We start from the raw sequence: 20,647 nt of genomic DNA on the forward strand, positions 1-20,647 counted from the left end.
TAAGGGCACATACCTCGGTTGCAGTTTGTCCCTGCCCCAGTTGGGGTCATGTGGATGGCAACCAGTCAATGTGGCTGTCTCACATCAATGTTTCTCTCTCTCTCTTCCCCTCTCCCTCCCTCCCACTCTATCTGAAGATAAATGCAAAAATGTCCTCGGGTGAGGATAAAAAATAATAATAAAAATAAAGAGGACTTTTGAGGCATAGAGCTTAAATAATGTGTCTAAGGTCACACAGTTGTCAACTGGCAGAGCTTGTCTTTATTATTATTATTATTTTTTTATTGTTTAGAGAGAGAAGAAGGGAGAGGGAGAGAGAGAGAGAAACATCGATGAGAGAGAACATCGATTGGCCACCTCCTGCAAGCCCCCTACTGGGGATTTGGCCCACAACCTGGGCATGTGCCCTGACTGGAAATCAAACTGGTGACCTCTTGGTGCATGGGTTGATGCTCAACCACTGAGCCACACCAGCCAGGTGCAGAGCTTGTCTTTATTTTATTATTATTTTTTTTTTATCCATACTTGAGGACATTTTTGCATTTATCTTCAGATACAGTGGGAGGGAGAGAGAGGGAAAGAGACAGAGAGAAACATCCATGTGAGAGAGACACATAGAGTGGTTACCACCCACATGGCCCCAACTGGAGCAGGGACAAACTGCAACCGAGGTACGTGCCCTTAGCGGGAACCAAACCCGGGACTCTCTGGTCCATAGGTCGATGCTCTAACCGCTGAGTCAAACTGGCCAGGACCAGAGCTCGTCTTTGTTTTATTTTATTTTATTTTGTTTTATTTTATTTTATTTTATTTTATTATTTTTTATCCTCACCTGAGGACATTTTTTTATTTTTTGTTCAGATAGAGCCGGAGGGAGGGGGGGTAGAGAGAAACATTGACGCAAAAGTACACATCGAGTGGCTGCCACCCACATGACCCAACCAGGGCCGGGAACAAACTGCAACCAAGGTACATGCCCTTAGTGGGAACTGAACCCAGGTCTCTATGGACCGCAGGCCGACACTCTAACCACTGAGCCAAATTGGCTAGAGCTTGTCTTTAAATTGAGGTAGTGTCTAACTCCAGATTTGAGCATCCCCATATGACTGGCCCCACTGGGAGAAGGGCATAGATGACATAGTCTAAAGTATTAGTAAAGTCTTTTAACATTCAAAAGATACTTTCTTAAATGCTTCCCTTTCCCTTAATGAAATGCTGAAGTGGTAGTTAGTAATCAAAATCCCTACTACATACATCCCTAGAGATCCAACAGAATAATTGTGGGAACGTAGACTGGAAAGGATCTGGAAGCAGGGCTCTGGAGAGAGGAGGAGGTTGAGAAGGTGGAGGAGGTGAAGCTCGGGGGAAGCTTGCTAGACCTCCCAAGGTTGGAGATAAAGTGGGAACCAGGAGAGAGGCCAGGGTAGAGAAGCTCCACAGAGGCAGGGAGGACACTCCTGGGAAAACTGGGTTGCATGAAGGAGAGAATCATAGAAAAGGAGGCAGTCAACAAACTGATTGCAAGTAGGGGGAGAGGAAAAGAACTACAAAGTATGAGGCTCTGGAAAGATCTGGGGTAGAGATAGGGATTTTGGAGTCACTAGCAACGACATGGAGATCACTTGGAAAGACCACAGATGATGAGAAAAAGTGAGTCCAGGGCTGAGGAATACTGGCCTTTAAAGAACAGATAAGAGGTAGAAGTGTCTGGGGAGGAGACTGGACTGGGGGACACTGGGTGAGCATGATGGCAGAGAACCCATGAAGGCAGTGCTCAGTGACAGATATTCCTGAGAGGCCCAACAGGCTGGTCTTCTGGAAGGGCAGCCTATCTCTGGGATAGGGGCTCCTGCCTCCCACTTCTGGGCTCTTGCATCTTTCAGTCTGCCAGCTGACTTCAAGAAAGGTTTCCAACTTCTGACTTACTCTAGAAGCCATTAGTGACCACAGAGTGTTTCCACTGACAGGTAGGAGCTGGAACAGATATACCTGTGGTCAGGAAGGTCAGGAATGTAGTATAGGAGTAGACAGGTCTTTCAAAAACAATCTTTGTGTTCCACACGTTGTGGGGTAGGGGTGAAGGGGGCAGCAGAGGATAAACCCACTCATGTGTAATGATGCCACTTACATAAGGTTACCTATGGCTGTGTGTGCCTGAAAGAACACTGGCCAGCACGGTAACATCCAAGGGGCAGGATAGCTAGTGATTTTTACTCTCTTTGTACTTTTTATCTATCATTTGAGTGTGTCCCAATGAATAGTTTCCATTTTTATAACCTGAAAAGAAAGACTAATTTGGGAAAAAAGAATGAGTTATTATCATGAAAAGAAGCTAACTAGGGCAGCAGCAAGAGGGAGTTTGGGGCCCTGGCCAGTTTGGCTCAGCGGTTAGAGCATCTATCTGCGGTCCAGAGAGAGTCAGGTTCAGTTCCCGCTAAGGGCACATACCTCGGTTGCAGTTTGTCCCCAGCCCAAGGCCCTGATTGGGTCGTGTGGGTGGCAACCAATTGATGTGTCCCTTTACATCGATGTTTCTCTCTCTCTCTCTCTCTCTCTCACTCTCTCTTTCTCTTTCTCCCCCCCCCCCCCACTCCATCTGAACAAAAAATGGAAAAATGTCCTCGAGTGAAAATTAAAAAAAGAGGGAGCATGGGCTTTTAATTTTTAGGCAGGGGAGAGCGAGTTTGGTATGTCCCAAGGCTGCAGCAGGTTGTCCCTCAGGAAGCTGGAAATGAGGGAAACAAGATTGGCCACCTGCAAACTAAATTTTAAACCAATATATATAGTGAAGGATCAGAAACACCTGCCCAGAAAAAGGGGGCTGGTTAAATAACCCTGGAATGCTAGGTAGAAAGACTGAGGAAAACTCAGAGGTCTGTTGTTGAGTAAAAAAGATAAGAAAGGTGCTCCAGCCAAGGCGTGGCTCAGTTGGTTGGGCAACATCCCGTGGCACTGAAAGGTTCAATTCCCAGTCAGAGAACATGCCCAGGTGGCATGCAGGAGGCAGCCAATTGATATTTCGCTCTCATGTTGATGTTTCTTTTTCTCTTTCCCTCTCTCTAAAAGTAAATTTTTTTTTAAAAAGTAAGAAAGGTGAAAAAAGAAACTTTCAGAGCAGAGGGCAAAGTAGAACATGCATCTCCCTGTTTGTGTGTGGGGGAGCCTGGGAGTAATGTTGTTTTGTTGTTAATCCTCACCCAAGGATATTTTTTTCATTGACTTTCAGAGCCAGTGGAAGGGAGGAAAGGAGAGAGGGGGAGAGACAGAGAAACATTGATATGAGAGAGACACATCTATTGGTCGCCTCCCGCATGTGCCCGGACCAGGGCGCAGGATCAAACCTGCAACCCAGGTACGTGTCCTTGTCAGGGACTCCAACCTGAGACCCTTCAGTGCATGGGCCAACACTCTAACCATTTACCCACACTGGCCAGTGCAATTGTTTTTTTGTTTTTGTTATTTTAGATTCTCACCCAAGGATACTTTTCTATTTATTCAGATAGAGTGTGTGTGTGAGAGAGAGAGAGAAACATCAATGTGAGAGAGAGACATCGACCAGTTGCCTCCCACACAACCCCCATGAGGGTTGGAGACCGAACCACAACTGAGGGACATGCCTTTGACTGGAATAGAACCCGCTACTCTTTGGTCTGAGGGCCGATTCTCTAACCACTGAGCAAAACTGGCCAGCGCTTATTTTGTTGTTTTTAATGCATAAATAGGCTTGTAGTCATAGGAAGTTTCTGGGAGGAAACCTAAGATGCTCCAAGAAGGTAGGGGATGAGCTGAGGACTTTTATTTACTATGTACTCATGCTATTTTTTTCTATTAGAAAAAGGTGAGTCTGGCCAGTGTGGCTCAGTGGTTGAGCATTGACCCATGCACCAAGAGGTCACCAGTTCCGTTCTTAGTCAGGACATATGCCCAGTTGTGGGCCTGATCCCCAGTGGGGGGCATGCAGGAGGCGGTCAATTGATGTTCTCTCTCATCGATGTTTCTCTCTCAAATCAATAAAGGGAAAAAAAATGTGAAAATGCACACACAGTGGGTTAGGTTTGCGATGTATAAAGGCATGAAGCCTTGGGGTAAGTGGGAACTGAAACCTTTCTGGCAGGAGCTCTTTGTCCTAAATCATCTGCCCAAAGAGGCAGTTATTTAGTTTTTATATCTCAAATGCTGGAGCTTGTGTAGCCCTCAGGCCTTCCCAAGCAACTGAGAATGAATGACTTGGCCCAAGAAGGAATGTGGCTGCTAGCCATGGAATAGGGAGTGGTGGCGGGCCAGAGAAACTTAGATTTTTTTTTAAGTCTTTAAACTTTACTCCAGGTGTCAGGGTTTATTGCTTTCAAAGGCTCCAGTCCTGGAACCAGCCCCCAGCTCTCCCAAGAACATATTCAAGTAAACCCAGGAAAAAGCCAGGCGCTCAACCCAGTGCCACTGTTAATGGGTTTGAGCACTTTCTGATACTTTGCTTGGGAAAGCAGAATTTCCTTGCTCAGTCAGTGCCTCAGCTAATTGGCCTCCATCCGACACTCTGGAGGGAGTGTCTGATTAGAAGCCACAGCTGCTTTGCTCATTATTTCTATATAATAGCATCTGGCATCTCTGGGCGATGATGCCCGCTCAGGACCCAGGTGTAACCTACACAGCCAACAAAAATGCATTGCTTTGCAGCCCCCAGGAGTGAAGCTGTCTCCCCTAAAATCATCATCTTATGTCATTTCTGACCCTGTGAAAGATGTTTTCAATGGGCTCATCCTCGCTAGTTCCCTTGCTGCAAATTTGAAGTGGTGTGCACTCAGTGAATTCACCTGAGAAGTTTGTTTTTACACTCAATAATCACATTGGACCTGTATCCCCACCTCCAGATAGTGTTCTTGTAAATTAATACTCTGGTACCCTGGTTTGGGATCTAGAGTTGTTCAAGATAAGGGATCAATTACACTGTGTGGACAAGCCAGAATTGTTAGCCTAAAGGCTGAGGGCGAGAGGCCCCTTGAGGGAGAGTTTTATCTTTCTGGCAGTATCAAACTTCCCCATGAAAACTTCCATTAGCCCTTAGGAGCAGTTTATAATCCATCACTAAAAATACCTGCTAAATCTAACACCTGTGAGGAAAAATTGTGAAAGACTTTGAAATAGGCGAAAAGATTACCGAGTGTTCTCCAGCTCCCTTTTAGGTGATCTGATTCCTAAAAAGTCTGTGCCTTTCCTAGTCTTTGTCTACAGTATTTTACAATTCTATTGTAGAAAACCAATAGCAATGCAAATGGTTGCAAATGATTTTGTCCTTAGAGATGCAATTGACTTCTGCCCAGGGGAGAAGCCATTTGTGCATCTATCCTCAAATTTATTTCTGCATTTCTGATTACCTTTATATAAACCTGTTATTTGCATTTGCTTTGAACCATTTTTTTACATCTTAATTTCCCTCAATGAGTTAAAAAGACCCTTTGACATTTTCATTTTGTATTTGTGATTATTTTACTTTTTTCTCCTATTGTCCTTTAACATACCTCATGTCCCTTATTTTCCTGACTGCAAAAGCAAAGTTTTAAACCCATATAGAAAGTGTTGATTCACTAGAGCGCCACAGGCTATAACAGGAAGCTACTCCGAACACCAGGGAGACAGCTGTGAGCCCTCTGCCATCTCTCTCCCTTTCCCACTCAAGTTCCACCTTGAGGGGAAGGCAGGAAGCTCTGACATTATTGCTGGAGGCTGCCTCTTGGCCTGCCCAGGGCCAGCTTTATGCTGAGCTGAGGCCCATCTGGTACTGGCTGGGGCTAATTTTCAGGGTCAATTCCTAGTCATGCTTCCTCTCCACACCAGACACAGCCACTTCCTCTTTCAGCTGAGAACAGAAGTTGAATGAGTTGAGTTCCCAGGGTGCCCTAGGACATTGCAACATCCTGGAACATGAGGGCAAGTAACGAGTGGGTGTTCTGGCAGGGATAGTCCCCAGGGTGTCCTGGGAGTAGCCTTTGCTTATAGAACAGCTTGAATTGAACACGTGCTGGACACCAAAGTATCACGTGAATCCTCACAACAACCCTGAAGTAGAGAACTTTGGCATCTGAAACAGAATATTGCTAAGCAGGAGTAAATAGGCTCAGTCAGGGGTAGAGCTGGGTGGTTTGGTTGTAAGACAAGCCATTTGGCCCCAAGAGTCTCGCTGCATGAACCAGGATCCCACCATGTGCTCTACTCATCCAACCTCCAGACATCCCCATCTTACAGCTGAAGTGACCTGCCAAGCCTACAGTGGCCAGGAGACAGGCAGGCTTTCTCTCAGCCTCCAGGCCATACTCTGCTGTTCCAGTTGATTTTCCTAACAGGGATGGTCCATCCATGGCACTCAGAACCCTTTAGTGTCTCCGTTTCACCAGCCCTACACCCTCTCTACTTCCCTATCCTTCCTGGACACTAAGGCCCTCTATTCCCCCAGGGCACAGGTTCTCCTTGTTCTCTCCTCCCCCATTTTGCTTATCTAGGACCTGCTAGGTCTTTGAGGATTTGCTCCAGGATCACTGTCTCCAGGAAGCCCACCTCTCCTACACCTAGTCTTTCACTTCCTCATACAGCACACCATGACCTGCTTGAGGGGTGTGATTCCTTCTTGTTGCACATCCCCTGACCCAGTGCTCTTCAACACACCTGAATCACCAAGGGATTTTGTGAAGATGCAGATTTTTAGGTCTTGGATGGGGCCTAAAACTCTGCTCGTCCCATAAGTCCTGAGATGATGCCAAAAGTGTTTGCAGACCACGCTCGGAGGGGCAAGAACTTAGGTCAAGGGCCTTCCTGTACTTCTCAGATCCAGAATCACAAGACCCTGCTCTAAATGTACTTTAGACATCTGCTTCTATGCCCACATCAACACATTTAAGCCCCTCGCCTCAGCCAGACCCAAGGCCACAGAAACAGAGCCATAAGACGTGGCATTTATTGGCTCCAATCAATTTATGCTTAACCACCCTGCTCGGCAGATACCAGCCTGTTTTGCCTCCAAGGATCTCAGGACTCGTAGCAGGTGACTAGCAAAGCTGGGATTCTGCAGTGAAGGTGACCTTTACCCAGTGATAAGGAGAATGAATCAGGTCTGGGGTGAGGTTGGAGCCAGCTGAGGGCCAGCCCAGTCTGAGGGGCTTTACAGCCCTCAGCAGAGGAAGCATAACCCCTTGGCCTGGAAAGGGGCCCACAAGCTCCCTGGGCACCATCCCTTTACTGGGCACTCCCAGGGGCTAAAGCCAGGGCCTCAGAAAGGAAGGCAACCTATGTGGGGAGAGTAACATGAATATGTGAGAGGCAAAGATGAAATTCTTCTCAGCAACAGGACACACAAAGCAGGTTCCAGCCCTCCTAGGTACCCAGGGCATACACATCCTCAGATGTGTTTCTCTACAGCAGCTAAAGGCCAAGGTGACCAGTGTCCAGACCACTGCTCTAGACCCAGTCGCCTCTGGCCTTCCGGCCTCTGGCATGTGGACATGTGGCTTTCTGCTTGCTGCCCCTGGGAAAAGAGGTAGAAATCCTTTAGTCCTTTCCTCCCCTACCCCACCTCAAATCAGATCCACAGAATCCAGAGACTCCCAAGACCCTTTGCTAGTCTAGAAGTAGAGCTGGAGGCCCCACCCCACTTTTTCCCTCAGCTTTTGTCCTGGCCTCCTTGGAGACATGACATTATAGTTGCCCCTGGGAAGATATGCCTTGCCCCCAGGAAGGACATGTGGCCCAAAGCCAGGGAAATATAGGCTTGCCTTCACGAACCAGCCTGGCCTCTCCACTGGATAGACAGGCAGACACTACAGAGGCCGACAGTACTTAGGTTGTGTTACTTGAATCCATGGCCCTGTTTTACAGTCTGTCCCCTCACCTATATAACCAATCCCAATTCACCCCCATCTGTAGTCAATGTACTACACCCCAAAGGTTACTTTCTTCTTTTATTAGGAAGCAGACACAGGTCACATCACAGGGTGGAAAGAAACCTGACGCCACTTGGCAAGACCCAGGACAATGGTGGCCAGAGTTAAGGATACCACCATTACCAGGCCCAAACCCAGCATCACAGAGGTGAGAGAAGCGGTCGACCCCTCCACACCATGGTCAGCAACCTTTCCCAGGAAGATCAGTGGCCCCACTGTGACATCTGCCTCTTCTGTCACTGAAAGATAAGACAACCAAGGGTCACCTTAGTCCCTCACCAGGAATCAGGTTATGGGTTTTGCTCTCTCAGTGGGCTGAGCTAGGTTTTGTTTTAAGTGAGAAAACTCAAAGCTGCACCCTCTAGGGGTAAGCATCCTTAATGGGGATAAGGGAGAAGAATGTCACCCTGAAGTGACAGCAGGTACCCTAGACTGAGGGGAGGGCAACAGCCCCATGGCCAACCTAAGACCTACCGTGCCTGCGGCTGCGGGAAGCAGACTCAGGCCACTGTCCCACCAGTCTCTTGGAACGACCCGGAATGCCACAGCTACCCTTGTTACAGCAGTGACAGATATCAGCAGCACCTTCTACCGGGGACCAGCTGAGGGAAAGACAAGAGGATAGACAATTGTGTTGCGTGCAGGAAGTAGTTTGCTAATCACGTTTATGTTGGGGAACAGACACGAGGGTGGCCAGTGAGGTTTTCTACCCAGCCATGCCTTATCTCATCTCCTCACTGAAATGGTCAGTAATGTTTTAAAGGGTAAAGGTAGAAGCTTGCAAAAGGCGGAAACTGGAAATTGTGTTGCTTGTATGACCTTTGCTCAGCCTTTTGTTGAGTATGAATAAGGATCATCTGGATTATCCGCAAGGCAATGGATAATCCAGCAGATGCAGGATGAGATACCAGACCAGTCCTACTGCAAAGTGGACAATGGGCCAGACAAAGTACGTCAGCAGGAACTGCCGGAAGCTAAAAGTAGAGTATATAGGAAGCTAAAAGTAGTATATATAACCAACACCCCAACTCTGATTCGAGGCTGAACCCTTTTCAGCTCAGCCCGCCTGCACCCAGGCACATGCAATAAAGCCATTTTGCTCTACATTGGCCTTGTGTTGGGGATGTGATCTCCTACTGGCTCAGACCTTTTACTCACCTGTTGGAGGATTTGCTGAAGGAGCAGGCTTTGTTTAATTGGTCTGGGACTTGGTAAGCCGAAGTGACCTTCAGATGGCAGGTGATATATATCTGGAAGTAAAAGCAGCTATTACTAGGTGGAGCTCTGCCCTGGCCGGTTTGGCTCAGCGGTTGGAGCGTTGGCCTGCAGACCACAGAGTCCTAGGTTTGGTTCCCCGCTAGGGGCACGCCCCCCCCCGCAAAAAAATCGTACTAGGTGGAGTTCTAAGCTGTGTCAGTGACTTTAAAAGTCAGCTCTTATATACCATTGGGGAAGAGGACGAAGAGCCTCATTTTAGAGATGGGACAATAGAAGGTCAGAGATTAACTTGTCTAAAATTTCAGAGCAAGTAGCAAATTAGATTCTAAATTGGAACCCATCTTTATTGCCCCAGTCTTTCCCAAACTTGTCCAGTTACTTAGTGTGCCCAACCTGAGTCCATTAAGTTGGAACCTCAGGGCCAGAGCCAGGGCCAGGAATCAAACCCAAAGTGACCAATATCCCCCAGACCAGCTGGGGTAGGTGGAATTTTGACAAAGCCAAGGCTCAAGTCAGCTCTGGTTTTCTTGGCAGAGTCATTCCCAGCCAAAGGTCCTACTTTATACTTTAGATGGCACATCAACAGTCCACTGCCAACCCTGCAAGAGCATGGAATTCCATCACCTTCTCTCTGAAGTCTTCTGCAGAGTCACAAACCTTGGCCACCACCTAATGGCCAAGTATATAGGCAGGGAAACCATTTCAGGAACTTGAACAAGACAGGATGCACACCCATCTGCCCCACCAGAGAAGGGTTCTGGGCATTCTGGGTCCTTGAGAGTCTGTTCAAGGAATAACTGCTTTATCCTCATCTTTTTAAAAAAATTTATTTTCTTTACTTATTTTTAGAGGAAAAGAAAGGGGGGGGGAGAGAGAGAAACAGCGATGAGAGAGAACATTGATTGGCTGCCTCCTACATGCCCCCCTCTTGGGGTTTGTCCCACAACCTGGGCAGGTGTCCTGACCAGGAATTGAACCAGCGACCTCTTGGTGCCATGGGTCGATGCTCAACCACTAAGCCACACCGGCTATCCTCTCAGTACATTTTTCTGATGCTAACTGGAGCCTAAGATCCTAGGGTGGTTCCCCACTAGCTCTTGAATAAGTATTCCTTCTCCCTTGTGCCATGGCCATAGTCAGCCAGGCCATTCAGGCCACCTTGAGGGAGAATCCTCCTAGAGTTCAGGCTACCTCCCATTGATCAGCATCGTCCTCTGGTCTCTTAGTTACCTCCCAATCCCTGGAGATGCAGATACAAGCTCAGGCCACCACCTGTATAAAACCTTATGTCCATCCTCCCACCTGGACCAACCTCTTGAAGTCAACCTCAACTCCTTATCCCCAAAAGGATCCTCTAGCCTATGACCCACAAGGTCATCAATGAGGGGACCAGGACCCTTTCTCACAGTCTGTTTTCCTTTATCCAAAGGTCCATTCAACCCAGGACCTGTCATCAGAAGCTTCTAGACATCTCACTAATAGCTTTAATTCCTGTCCCTCCTGCTATCTACCAGTCTGTATCAAACTACTTCTGTCTTCAGAACAGAACTGCTCAGCAAGGTGAGGGAGTATGAATGTATTCTTCTACAAACTCCCACTGCTTGCCCCTAAAAGCTTCCTAGCCTGTGAGCCTTTGGTTCAGCTGTTTGCAAACCTGACTGCTTATTAGAGTCACCAGGAGCTTAAGTGGCTTCTGATGCATTTTCAAGTAAAACAAGATAGACTAGTGGATGGATGATATAATAAAATATTAATGGTAGAATCTACATGGTAAGTACATAGGGGTTTGCTATAAAAAAATTTTTTTTTGTGCTATAAAATTCTTTTAGCAAAATGTTTGAAGATTTTCATAAGATGTTGGAAAAGGTGATGCCAGGCCCCACTCAATTAAGTGAAAATATATGGGATTATATGTAAGTATCATATAATCACTTTCTAGGCGATTCGTAGAAAGCCAGAGTTGAGAACCCCTGCTTGACTCACTTTCCCCTCCTGACTAGCTATTCCACACTTTATACCCCCATTTCTATCTCAGAAAATTTGTTTAAAAGCTACTTGGATTTTTATTTGTAAGAGTCTACCAGCACTGTCTGACTAGAGCCCAGTCCTACCTGTGCTTCCTGCCCATCTGTCCATACCTCAGGCATCAAGAGCAGTTCATACCTCAGCTCCCACCCCCTTCATCCCTTTAGTATCAAGCAGGCTTTCTAGCTTAGTGATTCTGGAGGGGTGGCCCCCAGAGCAGCAGCAGCAGCCACTGGAGTCTTGTTAGGAATGCAGACTCTAGGCTCCAGTCCAGACCTACTGAACCAGACCCTGGAGGTAGGGCTCAACAAGCCCTCCAGGTGATGCGGATGCCTTCAGGTTTCCCAAAGTCACTGGTCTAGCCTATGAACAGGATCAGGATGCTATCCTGTATGAAAAGTTCATACCCACTTTCCTTGCCCTTTAGAAAGGCTCTAGGAAGGTTGACACCTGCTTTTGTCAACTCCTTTACTCAACCCATCATCGTCTGGGTTCTGGGCCTGCTGACTTTGGCAAGGACAAGATCAGTGACTTGGTCACCAAATGCCATGGTTGTTGGTGCTCATCTTATTTGAACTGTCAGCTAAGTCTCCTGGGTTCTTATTTTCCTGATTCTGTCTCTATCGCTCATGGGTTTTATACCTATCTAAGGTATTGTGTCACCCATGCCTTCTCCTTGAAGGTCTCTCTAGAGCCCATGGCTTTATCTACTTGGCAAGCTGTGGAGTTACTAGGATGGGGGCAGAGCTATTGAGTTATTACTTGAGGAGACAGCTAGTGAGCTAAAGTAGCAGAGTAAGCCTGATCAGTCTGACCTATAAAGTTCAGGCTTATTTCAGGGTATTAAAAAAGGCATTACCATGTTTCTGGAGTCATTAGCGAAGTGGAACACATCCACTGTGAACTGGAGAGTCTCTGGCCCCGGTCTGGGTGCTTTGAAAGCAGATGAAGATTCGGAGAGGCCATCCACAAGACAACTTTGAAGACAATAGGTGAAGAATGAAATTAAAGGACATGGAAGTTGGTGTAGGTCATATTGAGATGAGGGTTTCCCAGAAAGGCAGCCCAGCCCTCACCCATGGAAGTCCACGATGGTGTGATAAGGGGAGGCATTCCGATTTGGTGTCAGTGTGGCCACACAGTGGTCCACGAACAGTCGCAGTGGCACGTGGCTGCCTGTGTGAACTTCGGCCTGGAGGTGGGCTATATCTCCCAGCTGGAAGGTGGGGGACCTCTTCTTAGAGCTCCAGTTCTCTGAAGGGCACAGACAAGGGTGAGAGACTGACTGACTGAGCTCTCCCTGCCAGCTCCCCCTGCCAACTCTTTGCTTACCCTCCATCAGGTATAGGGAGAAAAACAGCTTCTCCTCCGAAAACACCGTGGTCCTGAAGGGCACCCAAGTGGGCAGGATGGCATGGCTGCTCACATTGCCCTTTCTGGGAAAAGAACAGGAGCTACCTACACTTGTTGTGGGGCTCACCCCATCTGCTTCCACATTAGAGGGGGGTCTCACTTCTACCTCATTGCAAAGTCTTTAGCTGTGACCCAGCCAGGCAGCTAGTCAAGCCAGTCATGAAGTCTGAGCCTGTCCCTTAACCTCCGGTACTCAACACCTGTGAGTGGGCCCTCCCAGCCGTGAGGACACCTGAACTACAGCATGAAGACAGATAGTACAGATAGTTCAAGTTACTTTGGTTTCTAGACCCATATCTGCTCCTTGTCGAGATTCACCCTGGAGGCTGAGGTTTGGGGTCTGAGGCAGTAACGTCTCTCTGTACCACTAAGGATTCTTGAGGCCAGCCCTAGCGAAGGAAATCCTTCAGAGATAAGTGCAGTTAGACCTCTGATTCTTGAGAAGCCAGTGAGATACTCTGAGCCTGTACTGGGACAGGAAGTTCCCTAGAAGCAGTCATGTCTCCAGACATCTGCCCTGCTGACCCCATGGGGTCTCATGGAGGAGGTTATTTCAAGAATCAGACCTCAGCCAGCTGGAGCTAGACCAAGTATGTCGGCCTGTGGCAAGCCACCCCACACTGTCTGCAGCCATCGGGCCAGGTGAGCCAACATTCTCAGGTCAGTCCCAAGCAGAGTGATTTTGAAATGAGAGACGGCCATGAATCCAGGAAGGCTTCAGTCTCTCGGCCAATGGGAGGGCAGGCTCAGAGTCCTGCCCTGGCACCTCCATCTCCCGCACCCAACATTGTCAGGCACCCAGCTCCTCCAGCTCTTAGCTCCCTCAAGTCAGCTGCCAGGGGTCAGGTTTTATCTCATCCCCATCTCCCAGCTGGTCCTACAAACTCCCATCTGTCTCTCCTACCAGCTACCAGACAACCTTCTGGGTTGAAAATCAGTTCTTACCCATTTTGGATGGCACTTGGGGAGGGGTGCCTGCTAAATTGTGAGCCTGAACACCTTCACTGCATCTCTCGGTGCTTAGAACCTATCTGTGCCCCTCTATTTATTAGGCTGTAGACTCCAGGCCCCTGGGCTGTAGCCCCTACTAGTGACACGTGGCACTCCCTGGGGCATGTGTGGCTCTGCCTAGACTCTCAGCCCCACCTGTCCCAAGGCCTCATCCAGGATCTTCTTCTGGGAACCCCTCCCTTGATCCCTCTCCAGGGACATGATTCATCTCTGTGCACTCATGGTATCAGCACCAACCTCCCCTACCTTCTCCCAGAGGGGAGGACAGGGATTGAGGCCTACATACTCTGCACTCAGCCCAGCACAGGACCCTGCATCTGTTATAAGCCAGTTACCCTCTCCTCACACCTCAATACCCAAGTTCACAGGCTCTGCTTAGTGCTCAGGCCTTGAGGGGCTTTCCCCACCCACACACATGTATGGGGTTAAACCACAGAGAAAGAGCAAGTTGAGTTGGTCAGAGCTTGAAACCTCTCCCTACACTATTGAAGAAGTGTTCTGAACTCCAAGGGGCTCTGTGCTGGGCAGCCCTGCGGCTTTCACCAAGAGGCAGCTGTGGCTCAGGCGCATTTCTGAGGCTCAGTAGACTCAGCAGGCCCCCCCCCCGACTCCACCCAGGGCTGAGGGCAGTGACCACAGCCCAAGCACTTCCACCTTCTTGCAGCCACACTGCCAGATGCTGCTGGGGGGATGTCATGATCACCAAAGGGCCTTGGCACCTGAGGCAGCCACAGCTCCTCCCACACCGACCTGGGGAAGCGGCACTCAATGGGCACCTCCACGCGGTTAGTCCTCAGGATGGACAGGTTTCCAACAGGGCGGGGGTTGTGGAGCAGGAAGGTGCTGTACACCAAGGCATCCTCTGTCACCTGAATGAAAGGGGAGGATCAACCCCCACCAGCTTCACTTGTCAGAGGTGGGCCCAACCTATGCAAGGGAGCAGGGAGGGCAGCCTACAGGAGGTAGAGAGAACACAGGCCCAGGACTCGAAGCCTGCTTTGCTGCTCGCCCATGGAAGGGCCTGGATAGGTATCACCCCTACACCTCAGTTTTTTGTCCCTGTAATGTGGACGGCACTTAGCTCCCTGAGCCAGAGGTGTTGGGCCTGTGCTCCCCTGCTCAGGCTCCCCCCTCCTCCAATATATACCCAGTTTTCTTTTTCAGGAGAGGCCTGAGGCCAAGGAAGCCCCCAGGATGAAGCCAGAAAGTTCCAGGAACTTGAACTCATTGCCTGCCACAGCAGTTAATACTCATGATGCCCTCCCTCTTCTGCCTATTCTCACACCATTTCACAGAAAGCCAAATCGGTTCAGTGGTTGCCTGAGGCAGGACGAGCACAGGGCAGGTGCTACTTGCACCTTCTAATCAGCTTCCCAGGAGATCACCTGGGCCCAGTGGCTGCTTGGCCCACCCTAACCTCTCAATCTTCAGGGAAGGGTCCCAGTTTTCTAGTAAAGAGTGCCCCAAATGGACCAGCTGCATAATTTGTGGGGCCCATTACAAAATTAAAATGTTCAAAAGTTAAGAATTCCAGGACAACAGGGTATTAAACCAAGTGTGGGCCTGTGGTACTGCACGGGTATCATTCCCAAGAAGCCCTGGCCCCAGGTGATCCTTATCAGGCAAGACTGGGAAACCAATCATGGGAAACACTGCACTTGTCAGGCTAGTGGAGTCATCTGGGATCTTAAAGATAACTGATGTCTGGCTCCCACTTTCATTCTGATTTAGTAAATGATGTGGGAACCGGGAGTTTTAAAAGCCCCAACTTAGTCTTAGCAGCTGAGTCTAATGCACAGGGTTTGGGAGATACTAAACTAAAATAATTCCTTAAATAACTACTGCACCTCTCTGGCTTTCCTGCCCTCTCCCCAGGGATACAAGGGGCCAAGAGGCCTCAAGGCGAACCCTGGGAACCACACCTAAACCCAGAGCTCCAGGTGGAGGGCTCCAGGGTTGGCTTGTCCCACCCCAGCCAAACTCTTGAGGTTTGAGTCCAGACCTGGGTGGGCAGAAGTGGGGGCCCCCTGATGGAGGGGAGGACAGGTTCTCCATGAACTGAATAAAGTTGGTCCAGGGAACTGTGGACCAGCTAGGGATCTGTGCCCAGGCCAGCCCTGCCTCGCTAGAAGGCCCCTCCTAGTCGGAGTATAGCAGTTTCAGTATAATGTTGAGATGCCCTATTTAAATCAATTAGCCTGTGGTAAAATTGGTTTCATTATAGGTCATTTTACTGAAAGTCACAGAACCTATTCACGATGTTAAATGAAGAGTTACTGTATCTGTCCCCCCCCCCCATACCTCACCTCCACTTGAGGGAAGCAGTGTGGCCCGGACTACTCAGCTCTCCTCCTAAACATGCCTCCCACATTAAGCCCCCACTCCCCAGTCTGGCCCAAAGTGCACCTACCTAATTTGGGCAACTAAAGGCAAGAGCTTACCCCCAGCCCGTCCCTATACCACCAATGCCCAGCTTCAGGCCTCAGCTGCTCCTCCTCCCCCCCACAAGAGAAAGGGAGCTTCCCTCATCCCACCTTGCACTGGCTCTGAATCCACACTCCCTATGTCCTCCCCGCGAAGCCAGGGCCACCAAGGGGGCCCAAGCCTCACCTGCAGGCTGTTGCCACATTCATGTAGCCCAACCTCAAACCTGACCACATCATTGCTGTCCATAGAGACCAGGGGCTCACAGTCCCCAGGGCCCAGGGTGAGGTCTGCAGGCTTGATGAGCTTCCCGGTGCCAAAAAGATCTTTGCTGACAGTGACCACGAGCTGGGCCTCCAGACACTCCACTACAACTGGGGGGCTCCCACCCTGCCAGAGGGGCTGGGAGTAGCACAGCTCCGTGCCTCCCCAGAGAAGAAAGCAGATGAAGAGCCCATAGCGTAGCGCCATGACGCCTACAAACACTCCCATTAGTAACTTGTGGTCAGCCACCACCTGCCATTTTATACCCTGGATGAAGGCCACTCACACCTGGGCTTTCACCCCCCCTCCCCCAGCCAATCCAGTCAGCTAGGCCCTTGCTGCTCAAATTGGCCCCCATGCAGCAGCATGAGCATCACCTGGAGCTTATTAGAAATGCAGGCTCTCAGCCCTACCCCAGACCACTGGGTCAGAATTGGTTTTTCACTATCTCCCCAAGTGATTTGTAGCCATATTAAAGTTTGAGAAGTGTGGGCTGGCAGCCTAGTCAGTCATAATTTCTCATCACTTTCTACTCCCACCCCACATGTCCACCCTTTGCTGGCCCTGCACTCATAGCTAGCAACGGCCACCAAGGGAGCTAAGAGCTGTCCCAGGTTGATGGTGGAGGCCAAAAGGTCCTGATTGAAGGGTTCTTGATTGAAGAATAGGGAGAATTTTTTTTCTAATCCTCAACCAAGGATATTTTTCCACTGATTTTTTTAGACAGAGTGGAAGGTAGGAAGGGGCGGGGAGAGAAACATCAATGTGAAAGAGACGCATCAATTGGTTGCCTCCCACATGACCCCAAACCTGGCCAGGAGCAAACCTGCAACCCAGGTACTTGCCCTTGACTGGAAATCAAACTTGTGACCCTTCTGTCCATGAGCCAACATTTGAACCACTGAGCCAAACTGGCCAGGACAAAGGGTGGGGAGAATTTGATCAGAGAAGGCAGGGAGCTGATTCCAAGTGAGAACAGGAGGAGGCATCAGGAGCTGGGGAATTTTATGGACTGCTGCCCAACATTATGGAAGATAGGAGGGGAGGTCGGTTCAGGTAGAGCCAGTTGTGTGAATAGAGGTGTAGAAAGGGGCTGGACGAGGATGGGCTTGGGGGGAAAACCCAGGAGTTTAGAGTTGCTGGAGCCTCAGATTGGGGGTGGGGGCAAGAGTGGCAGTGTAGAGGGCTGGGGAGGATCATGAAGGTGCTGGCTGAGAGGCTGGATTTTACACTATGGCTGAGAAACACCACAGAAGGGTACTGAATCAGGTGAGTGAGCTGGCTAGCTCTGCCTGGCAACTATAGGACTGGAGTCAAGGGTCAGGAGATGGAGAAGAACTGACAAGGTCAGCGTTTCCTGATGACCTACTCTGCTAGACCTGGGTGAAACTTCTTCAGGAGGAAAGGAGAAATACAAAAATTAATGGCACTTAATTCCTAGGGATAGAAGTGTGTTCTCACTTGTAAATGCATGCTAATAAAGTAACCAAACCATTAATTTAAGCTGCTAAAATACCCCATCAGTTTTTTGTTGTTGTAGGTTTTTTAAAATTTTTATTTTATTTATTCATTTTCAGAGAGAGAGAGATTGGGGGGGAGAGAGAGAGAGAACCATCAATTTGTTGCTTCACGCATTCATGCATTCATTGATTGATTCTTGATCAGGGATCAAACTTGCAACCTTGGTGTGGGAGGATGCTCTAACCAACTGAGCTACCCAGCCAGGGCTTCTTGGGCATTTTTTTAATACTCTAGTTTATTTGTGGGAAAATAAATAAATGGAGGAAAGAGATTACCCCTACAACTTCCTCAACCAATCAACATGGAGGTAGAGGGGTGTAGAGACAGCCAACAAAGAAAAGCAGGTAAGAACACAGAGCTCAGGCTCCAAGCTCACCTGGGTGGTGTGCAAGCTCTCCTCGCTGGGTTTTCTGCCCACGAGGCCCAGAAAGAGGGAGCCAGCTGTGACCTGAGGCCCCTAAGGGACAGCTAGCTGAGGGATTGTCTTAGGAGTGGAGGTCCACTGGGGAAGGGGCGACTCCATGCTTGTTACTCACAGCTGTGTTTTCAGGTTGTGCTGGCAGTAGGGTAGGGTGGGCTGGTGATGAGAGATCAAGACCTCCCTGTAGCTTCACATCAATCCCCTCTTGCTCTCTGCCTCAGAGCTAATCCCTCTTAGAAGACTTCCGAAAAAAAAAAGATATGAAGAAATTGGTGAGGGTAGGGTGAGGCATGTATTGGTGTGGGGAGTCTGGATGAGCATTGGTGTCTTTATGCTCATGGAGTGGTGGTAAGCATATGGTGGGGTGCTTATGTTTTCCTTTTTTGGAAAGAGAACTAGAGACACCCCCAATCAGGAAGCTTGGCCAGCCCAGCCCAACCCAGATTCTGGGTCTTTGCATTTTTGAGAAACGCTACCCTCTAGTGGCCAAAATGCATCAAAGGCCTGGCCACCAGTCCAGAGCATAGCATTTTCCTTAAAATTCCTTATTGTCCATCCCTGGCCAGTTTAGCTCAGCATTTAGTGTCGGCCCATGGACCAGAGAGAGTCCCGGGTTTGGTTCCCGCTAAGAGCACGTACCTCAGATGCAGTTTGTTCCTGGGGTTGTGTGGGTGGCAACCACTCGATGTGTGGCTCTCATGTCGATGTTTCTCTCTCTCTTCCTCCCGCTCTATCTGAAAAAGAATAAAAATTAAAATAAAAAAAAAAAGGACTGTAAATTTTTTAAAAATCTTTCGTTATTGTCCAGAAGTTGGTTTCTAAGTACTATTCTTTTGTAAAGTAGGACTCAGGGCTCCTTGGAGAACTTGCTGATTCCAGGCATGGGCCCGGGAAAACACAAGGAGACTCTGAAATATCGTGTTAAGCCAAAAAAAAAAAACTAAACAAAAACATCAAATGCTCACAAAATGACAAGGAGGTGTGAAAAGAACACAGGAGCTAAATTGAATGGTGGTGGTGGTGTGGGGAAATCCCACTGGCCTAATTGGGGACAACTCTATATCAAAATGAACAGAGCAATAAAAACTACATACTGAATAAAATAAGAATCCATGAGCATTCATGTTGCTGATGATAAGTACCTATATAAAAACACATAAGTGGGAAAACTTTTTCCATAACAGGGAAACTTCCTTACAGTAAAATGCCAGATAATAATCATTTGCAATCATCATAGTAGTAATAGATTCAGTCAAGAACTACCAGTGCATGTTAAAAATTAGTTGATGGCATGATGGAGATATTAGTTAAATCTATGGTGGTGATAATTTTGCTATATATAAAGGTATCAAATCAATGTGCTGGCCACCTTAAACTTATATAATGTTATATGTCACTTATATTTTGATAAAGCTGGGGGCAAAGTTCTGGAGAAGGATAGTGGTGGTGGTTGCACAAACAATGTAAATGTACTGAATGCCACTGAATGGTACACTTAAAAATGATTAAAATGGCATGGCCGGTGTGGCTGAGTGACTGAACATCAACCCATGAACCAAGAGGTCCCGTTTTGATTCCCCGTCAGGGCACATGCCCAGGTTGTGGGCCTGATCCCTAGTGAGGGCATGCAGGAGGCAGCCAGTTGATGTTCTCTCTCATCAATGTTTTTAATTTTCTCTCCCTCTCCCTTCTCTCTCTCTCTAAAATAAATAAAGGGAAAAAAATGGTTAAAATGGTGCCCAGCCAGTGTGGCTCAGTGGATTGAGTGTCATCCCATGGAATGAGAGGTCCCGCTTCTGAGAGATCCTGGTTCGATTCCCAGTCAGGGCCCATGCCTGGGTTGTGTGCTCAGTGCCCAGTAAGGAGCATGCAGGAGGCAGCAGACCCAAGTTTCTCTCTCACATCAATGTTTCTATCTCTCTCTCCCTAAAAAAAAAAAAACAAAAAAAACACATTTTTAAATTTTATTTTAGAAGATTACTGTTTAATGCACACCAGTGCTGGCCCAGCAGAGTCACCTCCAAAGGCTGAGCCCCAAGCCCGGGTTCCAGCTGTCTTTTATACATGATAAGCTTCCAGGTATTTGGGGGCTTTCTAGTTCCGCTCAATAAAACATAGTTTTAAAAAATAGTTAAAATGGGCCCTGGCCAGTTTGGCTCAGCAGTTAGAGCGCTGGCCCGCAAACTGGAGAGTCCAGGGTTCGCTTCCTGCGAAGGGCATGTACCTCAGTTGCAGTTTGTCCCCACCCTGGTTGGGGTTTTGTGGGTGGTAACCCCTTGATGTGTTTCTCTCACATCGATGTTTCTCTCTCTCTCTTCCTCCCTCTCTCCCTCCCACTCTATCTGAAGATAAATGCAAAAATGTCCTAGGGTGAGGATTTAAAAAAAATAGTTAAAATAGTAAATTTTATGGTATGTATATA

The 20,647-nt window shown here is 48.3% G+C and overlaps 1 protein-coding gene across 1 annotated transcript; it reads right to left on the reverse strand.

Annotated features, from left to right (window-relative positions):
- Positions 1-7,967: 7,967 nt before the first annotated feature.
- On the reverse strand, positions 7,968-16,490 carry ZP3 (zona pellucida glycoprotein 3). The gene is made up of 8 exons (XM_036280494.1): positions 16,206-16,490; positions 14,346-14,464; positions 12,504-12,607; positions 12,248-12,425; positions 12,031-12,148; positions 9,087-9,178; positions 8,403-8,530; positions 7,968-8,167 (listed from the first exon to the last, which is right to left on the reverse strand). The coding sequence occupies exons 1-8, from the start codon at positions 16,488-16,490 to the stop codon at positions 7,968-7,970; spliced, it is 1,224 nt and encodes a 407-aa protein (XP_036136387.1).
- Positions 16,491-20,647: the final 4,157 nt, after the last annotated feature.

The sequence above is a fragment of the Molossus molossus genome, unplaced genomic scaffold (assembly GCF_014108415.1).
Source record: "Molossus molossus isolate mMolMol1 unplaced genomic scaffold, mMolMol1.p scaffold_m16_p_3, whole genome shotgun sequence".
NCBI classification, from domain to species: Eukaryota; Metazoa; Chordata; class Mammalia; order Chiroptera; family Molossidae; genus Molossus; species Molossus molossus.